This window comes from Neovison vison, chromosome 3 (genome assembly GCF_020171115.1).
Source record: "Neovison vison isolate M4711 chromosome 3, ASM_NN_V1, whole genome shotgun sequence".
Classification (NCBI taxonomy): domain Eukaryota; kingdom Metazoa; phylum Chordata; class Mammalia; order Carnivora; family Mustelidae; genus Neogale; species Neogale vison.
The window spans coordinates 40,445,081-40,467,968 of NC_058093.1; the positions used below are offsets into that span (position 1 = coordinate 40,445,081).

Below are 22,888 nucleotides of genomic sequence, written 5' to 3' on the forward strand. Positions count from 1 at the left end.
TCATCTGGTGGCTATTCTTGAGGGCACAGAGGTGAGGCAGGATTCCTTCACCTCTGAAGTTAGAGGAGACCAGACAACCTCAGGGATGAGACAAGGGGACTACAGATCTGTCCAGCCAGGATCAGAGTGTGCTGAGGGGCGCAGAAACCTGCAGGGGGCGCCTCTGGCGTGTAGGAGATGACTGGGCAGCTGTTCTCTACTAGCCTGGTCAGCTCAGCGATGTGCACTGAGCACCTCTTGTGGGCAGTGCTGAGTGTTCTGCGTGTGGAGGGTACACGGTGAAGGTGTCACCCCTCCGCCCTCCCGGGTCCTTGGACCACTGGGGAGGGAGGCCCTGCCTCCAGTTACCAGAGGAGAGAGTTGTAAAAGGCCAACTTTCACAGAGAGAAGCTCAAAGAATGTGTGGGGTCTTGCTGGGGTAGACAGGAAGGGCCCTTCTAGAAGCAGTCACAGCCTAAGGAAGGGCTGTAGGTATGAAAGTACAAGGCGTGATCCAAGCTCACACAGTGAGCTCCACCGTGAGGGTCAAGTGCTTGGGATTTTGCAGCAGGAGCAATGAGAGCGTGGGGGCACCCTTCCCTGTCAGGCAGGCTTGGGTGTCTCCCTTAAGACTCTTGTCACCTAGCCTGAGGTCCTCCCTGGTTGGCACCCTCTCCTCAGCGCATGCCTCCCTCGCCATCCCTCCGTCACAGTCCATTTTTGTTCACGTGGGGAGCCAACCCCCAGAGAACCCTAGCTGTTAGACTAGTTCTTATACCTGTGGCAAATAGCAGGAAGCCATCGGAGGTATTTAAAGAAGGAAGTGTCATCAGGCTTGTTTTAGAAAGATAACTCAGCTGCATTGTGGAGAGTGGCACCAAAAAGTGGGTAGACATGTTATGTGTCTGTATCCTAGAGAGAGGATGTTACAGAAGAACAGTGGAGGTCTGGGTGGCCGACAAGGACCAGGCCTGGCTCCCCCAAGCATCCAGCTCTGTTTTTCTGCAGGTCTCTAAAGGCTGCTGCTTCTGTGAATTGGGCTTCCTTCTCAGGCTGAGAGCGAGCTAGCTTCAACAGCTCTGGGCCCTCATACCCAGAAGCACTCAGCAAACATCCCCTCACATCTCACGGGCTTTGCTAGGTCCCTTGGCCTTGCCTGAACCAGTTCCTGGGGCCAGGAGATGCCAGGCACTGATTGGCTTGGGTTCCTGATCAGTTACTGAGAGGTGTACAAGGTCACCTTAGAATGGCCAGGCCCAGCCTAGGACACTAGATCCGCTTCCCCCTGGATTCCGTGGCCTGTGTGGGAGGGTAACTAGGTGAGTAAGTGTAGGGTGTCATTGGGAAGGAGGAAGGCCTGCGGGCTCGGCAGCTCGGTCTGCTGCATGGACCAGTTGCACTCCTTCATTCATGTGTGGAACCTTGCACAAAGTAGGTACTTACCAACACCCCTGCACGCCTATAGTGATACACTTTGTGGAAAAGCTTGTCTGGGAAACATCATGTTATCATCCTGGGTGAATTTCAGACCTCTCATGGGAGACCTTTTCATCCCAACCTCCCAATTCTCCATTCTGCTCATATCTTGAGGACTGACTGCCCCATCTCCAAGGTCAGACAGAACTTACTCTCTGACCACAGCCTCCAGTGCCCCCCACTCCCTCACTCAGTGACTCTCACAGTTCACAGTCCTTGACCTCAGGGACACTCAGGAGGCTGGTGTGGTCCAGTGGTTAGCAACATGGGTCACACTTCAGTCCTGCAACTGATTTGCTAATTTGGGCAAAAAGTACTTAGAACTGTCATTCACAGGAGCATAACATGCTCAATAAATAATAGCACCAAACAAGACATCTGTCACCCAGATCTTTCTGTTTTCTTCCAATCGGCCCCTTGCATTTTTATTTCTCACCTGTTCCCCCTTAGAGTCTCTGGCCCATCTGTTGCCAATATCCTATCTCTACTCCCTTGCTCCATTATTCTTCCCTCAGACCTTCCTGGCAAATGCTCAGCTTTGGACCAACCTAACTTTCTTCATGCCAATGTCTAAGTTGCTAGAAAAAAAGAAAAAAAAAAAAACATCTGGACAGATGGTTGCTATAGAAACTTCAGTTCCTGTGGCCTCAGCTGGACCGTTAGTGCTCCCTGGCAGCCCTCATGCTCTTCCCTGGTCAACGGTTTTTCCTGCTCTCCAGAGAAACAGTTTCAAGCCTTCATCACTTTCCTCCAACCTCCTTTCCTTCCCTCACCAAACCCTCCATTCCTTGTGGATTATTTGACCTCCTAATTCTCAGAAAAGAACAAAAATCAGACTGGAACATTCCAAACCACCACCATCCCCCATCCTGCTCTCCCCCACACACACACACCTCCGCCAAATCCACAGATACATCTGCATCCCTGCCCAGCCCTCCCCACTGCTACAGCACAGGAAGGGTCATCCACTTTAGCGTTGGCGTCCTCTTGTTCCTCCAGTCATCTCAGCCACCTTGACTCTTCATTTACCTCCCTCTCTCTTGTGTCTTCGAGCCTGCCCTCTGTAGTGCTTCTTTTATATCCGCATTTAAACAGCCCGTTGTCCTACCACATGCTCTGCTTTAAGCCCCATCCTCTTGTCCGGTCCTGTTCCAATCCATTCATCTTGACTCTTCCCCCACCACCGTCTAATCTGCTAAAAGAACTACATAAACTCACGATCCCCACTTCCTTACCTTCTACTCATTTTTCACCCATCACGCCCTACCCTCTGCTTCCCCCACCCTCCTATGAGTCCTTGTTGCTAACGCCAATGGACTCTGTTTGGTTTTGGATGCCAGTTCCTCTCTTACTTGACCTCTTAGAGGGATTGAATGCCGCTGACTGTTCCCTCCTTGAGATATGTTCTCCTCTTGGCTCCTGAACTCAAACAGGACTCCTGAACTTCAACAGAACTCAAAACTCCCTTGCCCCTCCTCCTTAACCTCCATTGCACTGCTCCAAAACCCAGCTGTGCTAGCAAAGACCTCGTTTTCCCTCTATATACGCTCTTGGGCGTGTTCTTGTCCACACTAGTGGCTTTAGCTACCATCTTACCATCCAGAGGCTTCCAAATTTTGCACCTCCAGATCACAGTCTTGCCTAAAAAATTCAGAATTGTTTATACAAGTTGCCTACTGTTCATCTGCATGACAATGCCTCTCAGACACCTTAAAATCAGCCCTCTCAAACTAAACTCAAGCTCTCCTTCCAAACCTGCTATTCCTCCTTGTCACAGTGAGTAGCAGCACCATCCATCCTGCTGCCCGAGGGAGAGCACCTTAAACATTGTCCTTGACCCCTCCGCGGCAGTCTTCCTGTCCAGACCATCGCTGAGTCCTCTAGTTCCAGTGAGGTGCGAAGAGCGTGGGTTTTAGCTGAAATTCTAATTGTGGTTTGGACAAATTACTTAACCTTTCTTAGCCTCAAGTTCCTCCCCTGTAAAAAGGAAATCATAATACCTACTTCAAATGGTTGTGGTCAGGGTAAAGGAGAGCCTTTACTTGGTAGGCTTTCAATAAATATGAGTTCTCCATTCAGTACATAGGAGTGCTCATCTGTCCTGTCCCCTCCCTGTCCCTCCCCACTCACCTACATGTTGAATTGATATTTACACAGTTTCTTGACCTCAAGAATGAAATTTCCCTTAATTCCTTCATGACTAAGGACTGTGGCTCATAGCTCCTTAGATTTATCCTAAAGAATTTGGAAAATGCAAAGAAAGGAGAGGAACACTGTTGCCATCGTTCCCTCCAGTCTTTCTTCTAGGTGGTCTCTGTTCCGTTTTACATAGTTTTCTTGGTATATAATCACATATGCATCCTGCTTTTTTCCAACTAATCCAGATATTCTCCCAGATCAATCAAAATCCTTCAGAAACAGTATAATGGCTGCTACCCTGCGTGGGATTGTGTCATAGTTTACCTGGCCACCTGCACTGCTGGGCTTTTCGAGTCTTTCCCGTAAATGATACTGAAGTGAACAGTTTCACAGAAAAACTTTAGCTCTTACATTTATGATCATTTTTCTAAGCCATAAATTCATAAATTGCATAAAGCTCATAAATCCTGAGCTAAAAGATTTGGAAATTTCTAAGTGGAGCAGTCTATGAAATGGACTCAGTGAATATAGGCCTGGCCTCAGCCACAAAAGGAGAGGTCAAGAGAAAATGGTATAGTTAATAGATTTTTTTAAAAAAAACAATGATTTTCGATTTTGCTGAAAGAGGGTTGGGAAGGCCCAAGCAGGGCTCTGTAGGGAAAACATGCCTTTGACTTGAAGTTCCTGGCTTCATGGTGGTGAAGAAGGGCTTGTTTCTGTTTTTGTATTTTCATCTGGGTCAGTAAGAGGACAAGCCATTCCTACAAGCTCTTTTCCCTCTCAGGAAGAGAAAACCCGTCCAGCATCTAATGATGCAGATCTGTGTTAACAGCCTTGCAGTTAAAAAAAAAAAAAAAAAAAAAAAAAAAAAGTTAGAATAATGTATCCTAATGTGCAGTTAATTTTAGTTAAAATTTCCCTGGCAATTTAAAAACCTGGTTAATCTGTAAATCTGATAATTGGCTCTAGGTTTAGAAATGTTAAAGCTGCCCTCACTACCTCAGCTCTAGCAGGACTCACACAATTTCCCTGAATTCTGCACTCACCTGAGCACGCCCTTCTGGAATCCAGAAAGCAACAAGACCTCATTACCAGGTCTGGTTCCTGATCTCCCCTAATCAGAGAAAGTTACTGAGTGCCTCAAAGCTAACATATCCAAAACCAAACTTTCGGCTTTCTAGCCACCTTTAGATTCAGTTTTCCCACTCAGCCATGGAACCTACCTGATTGTCCAAATCAATAACTTGAACTGTCTTGGATTTCTTCTTTTCCCATCTCACCACTCCCTAACATAGAATCCCTCAGCATATCCTGTTGACTCTACTTCTAAAACTTGACTTCTTTTTTTTTCAAGTTTTTATTTAAAATTCTAGTTAGGGGCGCCTGGGTGGCACAGTCGGTTTGGGTGTCCGACTTTTAGTTTCGGCTCAGGTCATGACTTTTTCCATTTTTCAGCAGCCAGAATGAAGAGCACATGCTGCCTCAACTTCATTATTTCTCTCTTCTCTCTTCCCGCAGCTGAAACTTGCTTTCACTCTGGATCATGAGACCGGACTGCCTCAAGGATGTCACATCTACGAGTACCGTGACAGCAACAAGTAAGCCACGGGGTGGGGAAGAAAGGAACTTGCCCTCACCCTGTCCCACAGAGGGGGCAGTGCCTGGGGGTTCTGTCACAGCGGGCTTCTCTGACAAAGGCTTGTCAGGAAGGGACTCACACTTTGGGGGGCTCTCCTGGAAAAGAGCTGGCACAGAACTATTTCTCCTGTCAAATCTCTTGGGCTCCTAAATGTAGGACTTGAAGTACTTGTGTGGGAGGTATGACACATCTATTCAGAAGCAACCTTCCTTTCCAGATGTCAGTTTTTCCTCTGGGGGACCCCCCCACCCCACCGCCACCACCTGTCTCCAAGGCCACACTTGCTAGTTTTGTTCACTGAGTGACTTTGGCTTGTGCCCCTGGGTCTGACCTCGCCTTTGTGACTAGGTTTTGTTGTGTTAGTCTACCTTGTGAGCTTTATACTCGGGGGATTTCTGGGTCCTTGCAGAGACTCAAGTCGGTAATCTTATTATTAGAAAGGGGGCACCTGGCAGGCTGCTCTAGGAGCTCTTTCCTTCACCACAGACTACTTTCCTGACTGTGTAGTTTTGTCTGTGACACAGCGAGTGCCCGCTGATAACAATGACAGTGGTGAGATGAGCAACAATGGCAGCTACCAGTGAGCCCCCACACTGGGCGTCAGGCACACCTCTGGGGACATTACATCTCTTATCCTGTGTGACCCTCATAGCACCCCGAAGAGCTTTCCTCCATTGTTACCACTGCTGTATGTGCAGGAGCTGAAGTCTAGGGAATGGATATAACTTGCTCTGGGTCACCAGCCACAGCCACGTGAGGAAGAGTCACCATGAACCCAGTTGCTCTGGGAAGAGAATAGACGAACAACAGCTGTTGTCCCGCCTTGCTATTTCGGAAACCCCAGTCAGTGACAGGAACAGTCCCAACCTGGACTTGCGGACTGATTGTTTAAATATGTGAGCTATTTAATGGTACTCACTGGAAGGAATCCAGTAAGCACATGCCAGTGGAACTGTCCTTTACATTCCAGAAGAGAAACTTAGGTCTTCCTGAAGAACTCCTACTCTGGTTCCCCAGGGGGATTGGGGGGACAGGGTGGATGGGTTACTAGGCGCCTTTGTGACTGAAATCTCCATCCATATTAGTTTCAAGGTGTTACTCTTGTTTATCACTCATCTTTAGAGGATGCTGTAGTAAGCTGTTGTGTACCCTCTGTTCCTACCGGATTAATCACTTAGAAAAGATTGACCAAGTGCCCTTAACACCATCTTTTTTCCTCTTGGATGGCGCTGTTTCTAGAAGCTCCAGGGTTTCTGGGCTGTCGTGTTGAGATACCATCTCGGCATCTCATAATGCTGAATTCGGCAGGGAAGCAGGGCTGGACTTCTTGGGTCCAGGGATGGGGACCACCGAGTAGGTCTCCTGGGGACAGGTGCAGGCGTCACTAGGGAGTTAGAGAAATGCCAGCCATAATCTTCTCATCCATGCCGCCCTGCGCTCCCCACGTTGGTGCCCGCCGGATAGCAGGGGGATGGCAGCCCTGCGCACACGAATAGTGGCAGCAAGAGCAGTCTTTCAGCCCAGGGTGCTGGCACACTCCTGTTCTGGCCCAACTCCCTGCTTCTCGAGAAAGAGATTGGCAGCCGTTTCATTCAATGGGAGGAAGACAGACCATGGGACATCTCAGTGACCCCTCGCTGTGGCTCTGTCTCGCTCGTCCTCCTAGAAGCAGTCTCGCGGTTCATTAGCAGTGTGTGGGCAGATGTCCTAACCTCTGAGCCTCGGGTTTCTTCATCTGTTAAGAACAATGGGATTAAGGATGCCTTCCGCCAAAACTGGGGGAATGATGGTCCTGGGGATGGAAATGATATGTTAAGGACATCATTACAGCCTGGCACGTCAAGTGCCCATAGTAAGTGTGCCTCTCCTGCCCAAACTGAAGAATTACATCAGGGTTTCCATTTTGTTTCCCAGTGGCGGTAAGCCTACCTCCATGAGCTGGGGCAGCAGTTAAGGGAGGACGAGTAGGGAAGAGGCTGGTAGGCATGGCTTTGGCTGTTGTCCGCTGGGGGCGACACACTCAGTCTAAAGGCAGCCTCCTCTGTCCACGTGTGAATTGCCAAGGGAGGCCTGTAGAATCCCATGAGCTTGACTGTGACTTTCTCCTCTCCCTTGGGCTCTGCCCTATCTGTGTTCCTCTCTTCACTTTTAGGGTCATTTCCCCTAGAGTGCCTGAATCCCAGTATTGGTGTGACAGGGGTGTTTGGGAAATAAGACTATTTCACCCCAGGCCCTGAGGAGTTCATGTTTTCTCAGGCAAGTCACATGAATGCAAGAGTCGCATAGTGAGAAGGTTTGCCTAAGAAATTAGCTTGATATCTGAAGATTAGTTTGGTACAATTCATTATTGAAACTACTGCTTTTACTATAATTCATGGTCATTTTAGTATTTAGCTCTGTCACATTCAGTCCATCCATGAAGAGGGTGTTGTAAATAAGTATTGAGACCGTTGGGATGGTGGTCCCCAGTGTCATTCCCTTCAAATGGAGTCACCCTGCAAATAGGCACTCTGCTTTTATTTTCCCTGGATGCTCTTCTCAGCTTCCTTCCCTGGAAACATCCTGGTGGCCCTGGTATTTGGCCCCATGCCATCGTGTTCTTCATCTGCATTAAGGGGCTCATGCTTGCCCCTGGGCTCCAGGGAGGACAGGCCCTGGGACTGGTCCATATCTGATATCCGGCCGCACTTGGACCCTGCCTGTTCTTGGGCTAGAGAGCACAGTCCTCAGGTCAGCATTCGAAACCGAGGTCATTAGAAGAAGGTAGCTGCCCTATTGTGCCTGGAGCCAGATTGGTAAAGCTCTTCACTCAGATTATCCTTTTAGCCCCTCAAAAGTTGGTCACATGTGCCCCTAAGAGACATGAAGCCTCTCCCCACCACGCCAACAGGTGCTACCAGTGTCCACCACGGACCTTCTATTTTTCTGCTGCAGAAAGCTTCACAGCCTTTAATATGCAATCCAGGGAACCTGGGGCTGACTGAGAATCATTTCTCAGACTCAGGTTTGGAGATCTCTTCACGGGCCTAGGAACAGGCCACGAAGAGCGAGTATGTGATTCATAAGTCAGTCACGCGTTCAGTAGGCTCCCGCCCCATACCACATGTTGTGCTAGGCACTGGGGCATAAGAGATGATTTACACCTGTTCCAGGGCCTTGAGGAGTTTGTGCAAAGAGCAGACCTCACTGCAGCTCCCCTGGGGGACTCACGCTCCACAGTGGGGGGAGTCAAGGGCTATGGGAGCGCAGATGAGGAAAGTAGCTGCTTCAGACTTCAGAACAACTGTGAGGACAGTTGTACCCTTCATGGATGGAGAACTGTGTCCAGAATGTTGCCTTGCCTCCGTCCCCACAACCCTCCTCCCAGTGCCGGGGACCAGGAACTACTTGGCACACTGCCTCTGGCTCTTTGACCTCCAGCCTGTCCTCTCTGTCACCAGAGGGAGCTTTGCATGACTTTTCATTCTGGTTGCTTTTGAGACCTGATTTTTTACTTTGGTGTTCTGTAGTTTTACGGCAGTCAGTCAAAGGGTAGAATCGTTTTTATTATGTTGCTGGGGGCTCGGTGTGGTTCTTCCATTTGGAAATTCTTCTCTGCTCTCTCTTTGATTCTCTCCGGTCTTTCCTAGAGCTCCTGTTAGAAACCTGCCATGTTACTCGGTCTGCTCTTTTCCTCCATCTCCCTTTCTGCCAGTGACAAATTCCAGCACTTCCTCAAAAACATCTGTGAGTTTACTGCCCCTGTAGCTGTTCATAATCGGCTGTTTAGTACTCTTTCTGAATGCGAAGGTTTGGGTTTTATTTTTAAGTTTTAGAAATTCTGTTTGGAGCTTTTTAAAATCAGCCTGTTAATTTTGGGTTTTAGTTTAGTTTTTAGTGCCCTAGTTTTTATTATGATCTCTGTCCCTTTCATCTCTTTATTTATTTTGATGACACATATCGTGTCTTTTGAAGTGTCCAATTATCTCTAGTTTTAAGGGTACTATCTTTTGCATGAGTTGTGTCTGTCACCTTGCCTTCGTGGTGGTTCACTTCCTCACTTGGTTTGTTTTTTTTTATCAGGAGACCGTCTTAAGTCGGGATTGTTTTCACCGTGGGAGCCGTGAGTTGTGGGAGTCTGTGTTCATCACTTTGGTGGTAGTTCCACCGAGACCCCAGGGTTCCAGAGGGCCAGCTAGTTCTGTTAGGATTCCCAGAAGCTGGGTAGGATGGATTCAGCCTCTACACCTACCCATGCCATGTGGGCTTGGAATCTCCTTTCTGCGAAGGAGAGACCTCTGCTCTGCTTCCCGTACGGACTCTCTGGGCTGTGAGAAAGGTCTTCCTGTCCCTGTTTAAAGACCAACAGCCCTTCTTAGATTCCTGACTCTCGGATCCATTTCCCTAGCCAGGTCTTCTTCCTCCTGTGGGTATGAAAATCCTAGAGCCTGTAACTGTGTCAGAGTTTGATCATCCCAGCCCCAGCTTCCATGATAAAGATTCTGGCTTTGACTTAGTTTCCTCTTTATTTTAGGTAACTGGGGATCTTCCCATTATTCTCTGATGCTTAGTTTTATTTTCAAATGTATTTCCTCATTTTCCTGTGGTTGTGTGGGGAAGGAGGTCCCCATCCGTTCAGTCTACCATCTCGTCAGAACCACAGGTCTGAATGAACTGAATGCAAATCTGAGTATGCACTTGTTCATGCAGTGTTCTGAGGGTTTCTGCTAGGGACCAGTATAGCACTAGACACTGAGGCTACAGAGCTGAATAAACATTTGCTTGGCCCTCAGAGGCCCTGGACTAGTGGAAGGGGCAAGGTCCCCACCTGCTCCAACGTCCCCTATGTCCCACCCCTCCCAGACCACCTCAAGTCTCTCGTGTGTGACATGTCTCTGTGTGACCAGGCTGTTCCTTATTTCTAGAACCCCACTCTTTCCCATGGCCCTTTCCCCACCCATCTGGGGGTGACCCTTCCACTCTTAGCTAAGTTTTACTACTTCCAGAAAATCATTCCAGCCCCTAACAAACATCTCCCAGGAAGCCATTCCAGCCCTTCAAAACTGTCACAAAGGGCTGAAACCGGTGTCCCTCCTCCATGGTCCTCCGCCTCACCCGTCCTTCTTCAGCATTCAATACAGGACAGTTTGGGGGTTATAGCTCAGGGGTAGAGCATTTGACTGCAATACAGGACAGTTTGGGCATTGGTTTACCTGCTGCTCCCTGTCCTGGGCTGGGCCCTTGTAAGCTCAGGGCCTTGTTTTGCTCCCTTCAGTGCCCCTGATGCCTAGCCCAGGACCTGGTACACCATACTTGAGGAAGGGAGTGGGTGGGGGACCTAACATAATCTTTTAGAGAGGGAACCTGGCTCCTGGCAGTCAAATCTCTTTCCAGCCTTAGCTTTTCATTTGTTATACGATTACGATGAAGATTAAATTGCTCCTGATATTAGGGAAAACTATCTCCTTGAATAGTTTATGAATTCTGAAGAACTAACATGTAGAAGAAAAAAGCTATAAAAAATTGATTTTTTAACTCTGTAAGTATTGTAGTGATTATAGTTATTTACATCAACTGCTTCACATTTTTTTGCCTGATAGTGAGGCATAGCAGTAACTATGACAAGTGTTAAATATGCCAGATACTTTGTTCGTGACCTCTCAAATTTTCTGGTCCATGCAGTGTAATAGTGATCAGAACTACTAGCTCCCGAATGCCCACAGATCACCAGCGTGGGGCAAGGGGCTTACCTGAGTTAGTCCTAGTTCCCCAACCACTCAGATCTTATTTTCATAATTCTACAGATTTTTTTTTTTTTAAAGAGAGCACTTGGGCGCCTGGGTGGCTCAGTGGGTTAAGCCACTGCCTTCGGCTCAGGTCATGATCTCAGGATCCTGGGATCGAGTCCCACATCGGGCTCTCTGCTCAGCAGGGAGCCTGCTTCCTCCTCTCTCTCTCTGCCTACTTGTGATCTCTCTCTGTCAAATAAATAAATAAAATCTTTAAAAAAAAAAAGAGAGAGCACTTAACCTGCCCAAGGTCACACCATGGTCAAGAGCAGAGCCTGGTTTTGGCCCCAATGTGAGCCAGTTCCAAAGCCCAGGCTGTGCCTTCACACCACCTGCTTTTCTCTCCAGAGCTTAAATCTTGGGGCAGGGGAGGAGGGGTGAGATCTGGTTCTAGCCTCTCCTTGGCAGCTCTGTCCTAGAAGCTCTCTGTCTGGGAAGTCCTGGGATTCCAACCCCTACGGACTCCTAGGGAAGCAGACAGCCTGGTCCGTTGGATGGGCTCCTGACCTGTCATCACAAATAAGAGTTTGGCCAGTCTTCTCCAGGGCAGGTCATTGTCCCCCTCTGGGATGCGGTCTTTCCGTCAGGAACATGAAGATGGCCATATGTCTCAGGGCTGGGGGAGAACGGCATGAAGGGAAGTGTGATATGGCTGTGTAAGGAAACTGTTACCAAGCACGGTGTTCTACCTTGCAGCTTGCCTATGTGGTTTGTGCCCTGGGCCCTCTCGGACCCAGGCTGCAGCTCTGCAGTGCCCTCCACTCCCCCCGGGCAACCCTGTGCCTCGCCCAATCCAGAGACTACCAGCTCCCCCAACTCCATCTTACTCTGGGGATGGGTTAGTTTGCTAAACTAATGAAACCAAATCCTTTGGGTTTTCCTGACTGACTGGAGGACTCATGTTGGCACCTTGAAACCCATGGCAAATAGCCAACATCTAGTGGCCTCCGAGAAAGCTTCCCCCTGTGAGATGGATTTTCCTAAGCTCAGCGCCTTCCCACCTTCCTAAACCCAAGTGGGAGGAATGCAACATTGCGGCTTTCCAGAGGAGAGGGCTGTGCTGGTCCTCGCGTTGTCTGCTCTCCAGAGCCCACAGGCACCTCATCACTCACGTCACTGGCCTTTCTGGCCTTTCTTGCCAGAAAGGTCCCGGGCCCCGGGACCCTGCCAGCCCACCTGGGTTCTTTTCCCTCAGCCCCTGGGCACATAGTGCTTTCTGGACCTGAGGGCTTCCCAGCATGCTGGCCTGCCCCGGGTAACTAGCTGGCTCAGTATCCTCAGTTTGGTCTTAGGACCCTGTCAGCACAGTCAGAGCAGACCCAGGGGGCAGAGACAGGATTCTCTCTCTGTTCTCTTGTTTCCATCATGGGGCCATGCCAGGTGAGCTCAGGTCCCCTGATAAGTAGCGTCCCAGACAGGATTAGCGTGCGGGAGATGCACAGGGGGATGAAGGGCGACAACAGGAGCGGCCACAGGCTGCAGACCATGGCACCAGCCTTCTCCTGCAAAGAAGAGGGTGAGGAAAGGCAGGCCAGAGGCAGAGGCTCAGCCTGCAGCCTGATTCCAAGACGGCTTAGGCCAGGCCAGTAGAGTGGCCTCAAACCAGCCTTGCTTGCTGCAGTAGTCTCGGATCCCATGGGAGCCACCCTCCCAGGGCAGCCCCAGGCCACCCTTTGCCCCCTCAGATCTGCCTTTACACCCCAGTGTGGGGAGCAGCTCCTCTGTGGCTCTTGCGGGCCTCTCTTCCCAAGGAGGAGCTTCAAAAGGAGAAATGAATGGGATAGGCTCCTGCTTCCATCATGGACTAGAACTCGGGGTCCCTGCTGGGCCTCTCCTCCCTCTCCCCTACTGTCCCTCCCAAATACTTCTCACCCCTAGCCAGCACCTGAGCAGGTCTTGGCGGCTTAGCTGGTGGTTTGACCCAAACCCGCGTCATGAGGTTTCTGAACCCTCGGCTGGCATACCCTTCACAAGCCAGGGTTGGTGCGTATCTGTATGTCTGTTCCCAGTGGGGCAGGAGCAGCAGGAAGTTCCCCTGAGTTCCACACACCTCCCTGCCTGCGCCTCCCCTGATCCCAGTTGACTGTCCCGCTCTCACTGCCCATGAAGACGGCCCCTCCCATCTGCTGGCCCTGGTGAACTTGGAGTCTGAAGAACCCTGGCAGCCGCTGGCACTGGCAGTTCTGAAGGGCCTGTGCCACGTCATCCCTGGCCCCCAGGATCCCAGGCACCATCGTGTCTGCGAGTGTGAGCGAACCCAGCTCTGCGACTGCCTCTCCTGCTGTCCTCTCTGGCCTGCAGAGGAATGGCGCCAACAGACTCCTCCGTGGTTTGGTATCCGTCTTACTCGTACATTGTTGTTGACCCCGGTGGAGGAATGTCCTGCAGGTGCTCCCACAGAACACAGGCCTCAGCTGGGTCTTCTGGTACTTCTCAGTAGTAGTACATCCGTGCCAGCATGGCCCCTTCCCTCAGCCTCTTTCCTCCTTCCTCTGCTGTCTGCCAGGGCAGTTCATGCCCTTCCACTTCCCTCAGCCTCAGCTATCCCTGTCTCTGGACCTCTAAGGGCCACCCCAGGAGCAAGTGTGCCCCCTTGGGCCTTTGTGGGGCGTCAAATTGCACATCCCACAGAAAACCCCAAGTCCATGAATTCTTGCTCATGTCGTCTTATGTCTTGTCTTCTGTCCCTTTGATCATGCCCCTAAAATCCTGCTGGCTGATTCTCACTCTTGGTATAGAATCTCTGTCCCCCTTATCAGGCCCCACATACCCACAGCAGGACCATCATACTAGCCCTGAGCCCTAGTCAGGGGCCTGGCAGCCCGGAAAGGTAGGGGACACTCCTGGGGACAGGGGAGGGACCTGTATGTGTCTTCCAGCACAGAGACATTGCTAGCCTCCTGAGAGAGGAAGGGCCACCATTTTGCAAGCTGCCAAGGGGGCCCCCTGTGGCTGTCCCACTTTGACTTTTAGCTGCTCATGGAGGGCACACCATCTGTCATTGTCTCTCTGCTGGGCATCGGCACACCTCACGGTAACCAGCCAGCCTCACGGTCCTGGGGGACGCTGCCCCTCCCAGGCTTTTACGTGTTCCAATCAACACCAAGTCAAGCCAAAGCTTTTTCCCTAAGCACCATCAATGAATCTCTGAGCCCTCAGGCCGCCACTCTGTGCCTTGGACTCTCCATGTCCCATGTAGCTCTCAGAAGTGCAGCCCCTCTGCCTGCCAGCCAACGAGCGAGCAGTCCAGTGAGCAGCCCCCGAACTCTCAGACCCGCCGCAGCGCTCCTGGTGTTGGTTCAGACCTGCTGGCAGACGGCAGGCCAGCCGTAGAAGAGAAGGGGGCCGAAGGGGGCAAGAGAGGGCAGGAGGGAGTCTTCAGACCTCCCCACAGTCCCGCCCCGTGCAGGACCGGGAGGGAGCAGTACCACCTGGGGAGAGTCTCAGGTCCCAACCAGGCCCATGGGAAGTCACTGAGCTGAAATCGCCTGCCTGCCGGAGGAGTGGGTCACTAGTGGAAGCAGCCCACCAGAAGTGCGGCTCAGCCTCCACGCAGGGGTGGGGTTGGAGAGGCTGCAGCCCAGCTGAAAGGCAGTTTTTGCTCCTGGAGCACAAGGTCCCAGAGGCCCAGCTGCCACACTAGAGCTGGGAGAGAGCCGGGGCTAAGCCCCAGTAATTCGTTTCCCCACTGCTAGGTTCCCGTTCTAGTCCTTCACCTAAAATAAGCAGAGGAGGTATTTCCCAGCATCCCCGACCACTTTAGACCAACACAACACTTCCCTGCGCTTTGGAAGTGACACTTTTTATCCACACCTGGGACCCAATGCCAGTTCCTCAGGCTAAGTGGTGACATTACCTAAGAGCCCCCAGACCTCCCACCGACACTGCCAGTCCGACTGAAGAAAGCCTTTCTTGTTCTTGGAGAGGCCCTTGGTTAGGAGAAAGGGGAGCTGGAAATCCAGGGAGAGGAGGGAAGTTGGAGGCATTGCAACCAGAGCGAGGTGCCAGGAGCAACCTCATGGTACAGGCCCGCAGCCGCAGCCAGCAGGTTGGAATGCGCCCGGTGCAGGTGTGAGCTCCCTGCTCCCATCCCGGCCCTCGTCCCTCGCTGTGGGGCACTGGTAGGTGCGGGGGCCATTGGTGGGGTGTGGGACCGGCTCCAGCTCAAGCTGCTGCAGCCAAGATGGATCAGAGGGGGGCACACCTCCCCCTTCCACACCAGCCAGGGAGGTGGGAGGGGGGTGCTCGCTGGGCCCTCCCACCACCTCACACCCACAGCCTCCACACCTTGGAGGCCAGAAATGCAGGGAGCATTGGATTTCGGCTTTCTTTACAGAACGGGAAGGCAGGATGAGCACTACTCCCATTTTACAGAGAGGGAAACCCCGTCTCTGAGCGCTGCCCAAAGTCAAACCCCACAGGAGAGGTGGAGCCAGCAGCCTTCTCTCCCAGTTACCATCTGAGCCACGGGATACCTGGTGGAGGCAGGGCCTGCCTCAGCTACGTGGAGTGCCAAGGGCAGGGAGGGCAGCAAGGCCTGGGTCAGCGTGCCTGATGGTTCCCATCACCCTATCTCCCACAGATGCAGTGCAAGCCGCAGGTGGCTAGGGCAGGGAGACACACTCGATCAGCCGATCAGCCGTAGGGATTCGGCACTCTTTCTCTGCCTCCTGAGAGAACAGGGGACAGAGGAGCCCGAGGTTAGGTTTTAGAGCCCTGAGCTGCCTGAGCAGAGGTTTTCCATGCCCCTGGGCTGGGGTGCTCAGCCTGAAGGACAAATCACTAGCTTCTCAGCTCCTGCTGGCTTGCTTGCTTTTCCTGCCTTTTCTTTTCTTTTTTTAAAGATTGATTGATTGATTGATTGATTTGTAACTGGGAGTAGGAGAGTCTCAAGCTGACCCCACACTGAGCACAGAGCCCCAACACAGGCTGTATCCCAAGACCTGAGATCATGACCTGAGCCGAAACCAAGAGTCAGGCGCTTAGCCCGCTGAGCCAGCCAGGCGCCCCTTCTGCTGGCTTTCTGAGGCCAGAACTGAGACTGAGAAAGTGTGGGATCCAGCAGTGGGGGGATGGTGCAGACACATCAGACACCATCAGACACTCATCTGTGTCTCAGTGTGGACAGGGACGCCATTCCACTGCTTTCCATAGCGTGCGGCGAAACAGATTTTCACAGTAAACTCACTGGTACGCATATTTTTGAACTATGATGTGCATAGAGAAAAGTGCACAAATGCTGTACATCTAGTTCAAAGGAGAATAGAAATGAATACACCCACAGAAGTATTACCCAAATCAAGAAACTGAACATTTCGGTACCTGGGTTCTTCCCTCCTGCTCTTCCCCTCCTCCCAAAATGAATCCACCATCCTAACTTCGAACACCACAGATTCATTTCACCTAGCCTCGAACTTCATATGGATGGAATCATTCCATATACTCCCTTTCCTGTCTGACTTTTTTTTTTTCTTTCCCGGTGATGTTTGTGAGAATTCATCTTTGTTGCTGCAAAGATGTTGTTCTAGCCACGTCCATTCCTCCTCATTGCTGGAAGAGTTGACTTTGTGTGAATCCATCTGTCCAGTCAGCATAATCCAGCCAACATTGGGTTCTTTTCCAGTGTAGGGTTATTAGAAATCATTGAGTATATACCTAGGAGCAAAGTGGCTAAATCACAGAAAAAATACCCACTTCAGCAGACACTGCTGAATGGTTTTCCCAAGCGATTGTACCAGTTTAACACACAACAGTGTATGAGATTTCATGTCTACTGTCCAGTCAGTAGCATGCCTTTTAAAGTCTCAGCCTCTTTTTCTACTGGGTTTTCTGGTTTTCTTGTTGATCTATTGTTCTCGATCCCAGGACCCTGAGATCATGACCCGAGCCGAAGGCAGCAGCTTAACCCACTGAGCCACCCAGGCACCCAGGCTTTTTCTTTATTGTTAATTCTTTGGTATCCCATTTAAGATCTTTTTATCGAAATCCTAAAGACTTGTTTGTATTATGGTTCTCCAGGGAACCAGAACCAATATATGTGTCTCAATATACTTATATTGATTTAAATGAGATTTATTATGAGGAATCCGCTCATGGGATGACGGAGGCTGGGAAGTCCCATGATATGCCGTCTATAAGCTAGAGAACCAGGAAAACTGGTGGTAATTTAGTGGAGTCCGAAGGCCTGAGAACCAAGAAAGTTGATGGCGTGAATTCCAGTTTGAGGGCCGCAGAAGAGGAGATAAGATGTCCCACTGCTCAAGCAGTGAGACAGGGAAAATAGGATGAGCTCCTCCTTCCTCTGACTTTTGTTCTCTTCAGGCCTCCAGCAGATCAGATGAGCCCTACCCACTTTTGGGAGGGCTGTCTATCCTACTGATTCCACTGACTCAAATGCTCATAGACACGCTAGAAATAATGCTTATTCCAGGCATCCCCGGGCCCGGCAAGCTGACAAAAAAGTCACCATCCAGATGTTCCTACAGTATCTTCTAGAAGCTCTCTTGTATTACCTTCTCCATGTTATATCTATAATATACCCAGAATTGATTTTTGAATATGGTTTAGCAAGTTTCCTTCTTTGCATGTGTTTATCTAATTGGCCCAACATCGTTTGTTGAAGAGACTTTCCCATTGTCACACCATGCTGCCTTTGTCAAAGGTCTGTTTCCACGCTCTGTTTCACTTCATGAATCTATGTTTCTGCTCTTGTGCCAATGCCACACTGCCTTGACTGTTGTATCTTTGTTAAAAGTCTTAATCTCCAGGAGAGCTGGACCTTCCACCTTGTTCTCTTCTGTGAAGGGCATCTAGGCTGTTCTTGGCACTTTCTATGCCCATATTAATGTTAGAGTCAAATCATCAGTCGCCGCACACATGCACACAGTCTTGCTGGGATTTACATTGAGATTGCTTGGATTCACAAACCATTTGGGGATTTTATGATACTTGTGTAATACTGAGTCTCCTATGCCACAAACATCGTATATCCTGCTACTTATCTAGGTCTTCTTTAATTCTTCTTCTCAATACTGTCTTACAATTTTCTATGTAAAAGCCTTACTCATCTTGTGTTAGATTCCTCCTAGGCATTTGATATTTGTCGTACTATTTTAAATGGTATTTGTAGGGTGCTTGGGGGGCTCAGTCTGTTAAGTTTCTGCCTTCGGCTCAGGGTATGATCCCAGGGTTCTGGGATTGAGTCCTGCATCAGGCTCCCTGCTCAGCAGGGAGTCTGCTTCTACCTCTCCCTCTACTCCCTCACCCCTGCTTGCGAACTCTCTCTCTCTCTCTCCCTCTCCCTCTCTCTCTCTCCAATAAATAAATAAGATCTTTAAAAAATAAATAAGTGAATTTTTTAAAAATTCCTTTTTCTCCTTGTTGCTGAGACATGGAAGTACAACTTGTATTGATCATGTATTCAGTGATCTTACTAAATTTATTTATTAAACTCAAATAATTTGTTTATAGATCCTTTTTAATTTTTCTATATACCCAGTCACGTCATCTCCAAGCAGTAAGAGTTATACTTTCTCCTTCCTGATGCTCACACCATGTACGTCTTTTTCTCGCAATTATTGTGCTGTACAGCGTTTAATGGAAGTGATGGTAGCAGATATTCATGTCTTGTTCCTGATCTCAGAGAGAGAAGTTTTTACCACAAACTCACGCAAGATAATGAAATCTTACCCTTTAATATACACTTGATTTTACTTTCCACTCAGGATGAGCTTTCAGTGTGGAAAGACTTTTAGGTTTGAAATGGGGCAGTGGTGGTTTGTAGGCTGAGAGCAAGGCAGATGGAATCAATGTTTTAAGAGGACAGAAACAGGTTTGTCACAAGATGGTGTCTCATTTTAACTTTGTGACGAAAGTTTCGCCTTGTCCACTTTACAGAAGGACCCGTGGCTGACCAGGGGTTGAAACAGAGGTGTCAGACCCAAAGCCCAGACTATTCTCACCCCTCCCAGACTGCCTGCTAGAATATTTTTTTCAAAGATTTTATTTATTTATTTGAAAGAGAGAGAGATCACAAGTAGACAGAGGAAGACGGGGGAGGGGGGAAGCAGGCTCCCTGCTGAGCAGAGAGCCCCATGCGGGGCTGGATCCCAGGACCCTGAGACCATGACCTGAGCTGAAGGCAGAGGCTTAACCCACTGAGCCACCCAGGCGCCCCTAGAATGTTTTGGGGTTTTTTTAAAGTTTTTTAAAGAGAGAGAGAGTACAAGTAGGCCGAGCAGCCGGTAGAGGGAGAAGGAAAAGCAGGCTTCCCGCTGAGCAGAGAGCCCAATGTGGGTCTTGATCCCAGGACCCTGAGATCATGACCTGAGCCAAAGGCTGTGGCTTAACGGACTGAGCCACCCAGGTGTCCCTACCTGCTAGAGTGTTGAATGTGAAACCCCTAAGGTCACAAAACTGTCACTTTAATCGCAGATTTCTAGGGGAAGCATTGTTGAACTACCTCATAGGTATATTTAACATCTTTTCTTTCTCCACCTCCAAATCCCCACCTATCGCTGTCATCTCCCCCATCCCACCTTTGATTTCCATCCCCATGGGCGCAGACTCACTCTGGAAGGTGCCCTCCCTGCTTGCCTGAGACCCTGAAGGGCTGCACCTGCCACTGTCCTCAGCCACCTGGTTGAGCCACCCACCAGGCCAGGGCCTTCCCCAGTTTCTGCCCCTTGAGCGCTTATCTGACGTCAGGGAGTAGGGGGTGAGAACTGAGGGCTTTCCTTCAGTCAGGCAGCTTGGGCTTTGGGGGTAGAACTGTGTCTTAAGCCCTTTGAAGTGTCAGCTGTCCCAATTTGAGGATTGCACAGATAGACAGAATATTTCTCTGCTGAGATATGAAGATAGGAAGGCAGAGTGCAGGGAGGGTAGAGACCCAAACCCAAACAGGCCCTGGGGCTGGCAAGGGCTCCCTGGGCCCAGGCCTTAGCGAGAATGTCCCCATTACTCTCACACCCCTCCTTTTGCAGCCCAAATAACTACCCAAGGATGACCTGGAAGATTTCCCCACAAGACAGAAAATTCTAGGACACCAAGAACTCTCAAAACTAAGAACTAAATGGAAACTCTCGAAGACCTTATAAAAGACAGTAAATGTTTCTTTGGTTGATTTAACACAGGGTTGCATTAAGCAAACAACTTTTTCTCCTTCTGAGGTTCAATGTCCTTTGGATAATTTTGCCTTTCCCTTTATGTGATTTCTGCAACGGACCACAGTCTCCACATTCTGGGGAGCCCCGTGGGGCCACCACTATCCAGCGTGACTTGGAGCAAGCCTTTCAGTTGTTTTTCTTCCAAATGCTTCTTAGCATGTGGTGACATTTCTTTGATGGGGAAGAGAGAATTAGCATATTTGTTTTCTATCTCCACCTGCCATATCCGTACCTATTTCTGAATTTTCTGGTGCAATACGTGCATCTTTCTTTGCATCCCGGGAAGGAAGACTGCTCTTCGGCTGCCTATAATGAGCAGACAGCTCAGCTGGGCAGTTTTAAACCCAAGGAGACCTGTCCCTTTCCAAGACTTCAGGGCATTCTAGAAGATGCTGGTGATATTCAGGCCGTCCCCTGTTGGATGAATAGGCCCACTCAGCTCCTGGTATGTGGAGTGGGACTTCTGGCTCCCTCCATGCCGGTGTGCCCTGCCAGACCTTAGTGCCTGTTCGGATACTTAGAGTAGCAAGTCCCCCATGTAAATACCCTTTCTTGGGTACTGGAAGTCCAGAACCTGGGCCCAGGCCGCAGAGGGCTGAGACACTCTTGGGAGGTTAGCCCCTACGAGAAAAAAGCCACAGGATTGTGTTTTGGCTCCAAGCCTAAAGAAAGGTGCCCGTGGCTGTCACCTCCTACAAGCTGCCTGGCGGATAACCAGAACGTGCTTGGCTCTTTCTAAGCGTTTGGCTGTGCTCTTTGTGGGGAAGTGTTCCCGATCGGTCTTCACGGCCACTCCCCAGCTCTCTGGGGCCTTGTGGCTTTTTCTCGGTGGTTGAGCAGGAAGCCTCCAGAGCCTGAAGGAATTGCTGTGCTTGATGACAAAGGCCATCAATTGACATAAATCACTCAGAGGCGGTCTCATTTATTGAAGAGGAATGGAACACAGTTTACTCTGTCCTCTGAGCACACTGCTTCAATGGCGGGCACTCAGGTGAGGAAAGATCTCACAGAGTGACTCAGAGCAAGCACCCAGCTCCTGGCCATTGAGTGTGCCATACAGCTCAGCGGTGGGGGGTGGGGGGCAGCTGTGATCTTTAGATAAATATGGTAATGTCTGAGCAATCTGGGACCTTCAGATCTATTCTCTAGAACATTATTTTTTCACCTGGAAAGAAATTTGTTCTTCCAAGCACCAAAAGCTTTGTTTTACCTTTCTGTACCTACTGTTTGCTTGAATAGTGTTAACCAGACATAAATGCAGCCCTTTCTAATAATTTGGGATTGTTCACAGTGTTTGTGTTGTGATATAGAAACGTTTTCCTTGTGGGCTGGCATGCTGTGCTGTGCCCTCTCCCTCCACACTGAATGCACTGTGGTGCCGCGGGTTGTCACACGACCTGCTGAGCCCCTGCCCCCTCTGCCTGTGTGTCCCCCATTAACAGTCAGCATGGCTTGCTACGTCTCCAGAAGCACGAGGCCCCATCGGGGTGTGGAGTCAGGGAGCTGAGTCAGCTGGTTAGAATCGTAGTGCAGGAGGAAAAGCCCCAGATGGGGGGGGGGGTGCTCCCCGTGAGTCACCTTGTCCTACTGCTGTGCTTTGTTTGTTGTTTATTTCCTGGTTCTGCCCTGTGCTTCAAATATTCTAGATTGTGTGGGATTGCCTTCCAGATAAGCACAATAATGTTGTACCTTTAAAATCCACCGTGAACTGAATCATTCAGGACATTTATCATGTTGGGAGGCTCTTCCTTACTGCTGACCACCCCCAGTTTCATCGAAATCTGCTGCTTCCCATTCTTCTTTAGCACAGATGAAAGACCGTTTAGCCGGCCACCAGCTTCTGAGTCATAAACATTCTAAGAAACCAGCAGATTCCTCAGTCTTCCGTTTCTGAAGCTGAAGGAATTTTTCTCTCATTTGGGCCTTCTTCCTAGCGTGTTTTCAAGCTCCTAGTATCATCAGACTTGACTCTCATGTTTATGGACCCATTTGTCTCCTCAGAACCAGTTTACTTGATTGTGGGCCCCTCGAGGCAGGGTCCTGCCTTTAGCTTCCTGACCCATGAACTCCTCGCAAGGGGATGGAAAAATCTCGTGGGTAGAGGGTGGGAGTGAGGGTCCAACCTCCTTCCTCAAACCTCTGAGGACCCACTGCCGCCGCTCTCGGTAAGAAAGTGAAGCCGCCTGTCCACCAGGGAGAGACCCTGTCCTCCTCGCACCTCCTTCCCATCCACACCCAGCCTTGGGGGAGGCTGGAGGCCAGGACTGGTCAGAACCCTGGGAAAGATGGGCTAGAGCAGGGGAACCACAGGAATCATCAGGAAACCCTGATACTGAGAACTGTGTTACATACCAGATGGGTCACTTCCCACTGCCAAACCTAGAAAGTGACCTCAGGGAGATTCCCTAGCATGTGAGCAGGGGCCCTGAGATCTGCCCACGTGCTTTGTGGCCTTGAGAAGCAGTTATCAGGTGTTTTCAGCCCAGACCTGGACACCTTTCCTTTGCTCGTCCCTCAGACTTCACTGGACCCGTGCTAGCACCAGCTACCGTACCAGCCGAGCACAGGCAAGGAGGAGACCCCTCCTCCCTGAAGCTCACAGCCCGTGGGTAAGATGGGCATCTAAACCCACATTCTCAAGCTGTGACAAAGGCCACGGCGGAGGTGCACAAGGTGTGCAGTGAGCGGGCTCCCAGTGATGTGCCCATCCCACGTGGGAAAGC

At 50.1% G+C, this 22,888-nt stretch overlaps 1 protein-coding gene across 1 annotated transcript in view; it reads left to right on the plus strand.

Moving 5' to 3' along the window:
• The window catches only part of DIS3L2 (DIS3 like 3'-5' exoribonuclease 2), a 366,805-nt gene that overhangs the window by 318,575 nt on the left and 25,342 nt on the right, over positions 1-22,888 (plus strand). The window contains exon 14 of the mRNA XM_044241854.1: positions 5,113-5,192. Within this exon, the coding sequence (XP_044097789.1) occupies positions 5,113-5,192 (80 nt within the window). The remainder of the gene's footprint in view (positions 1-5,112; positions 5,193-22,888) is intronic.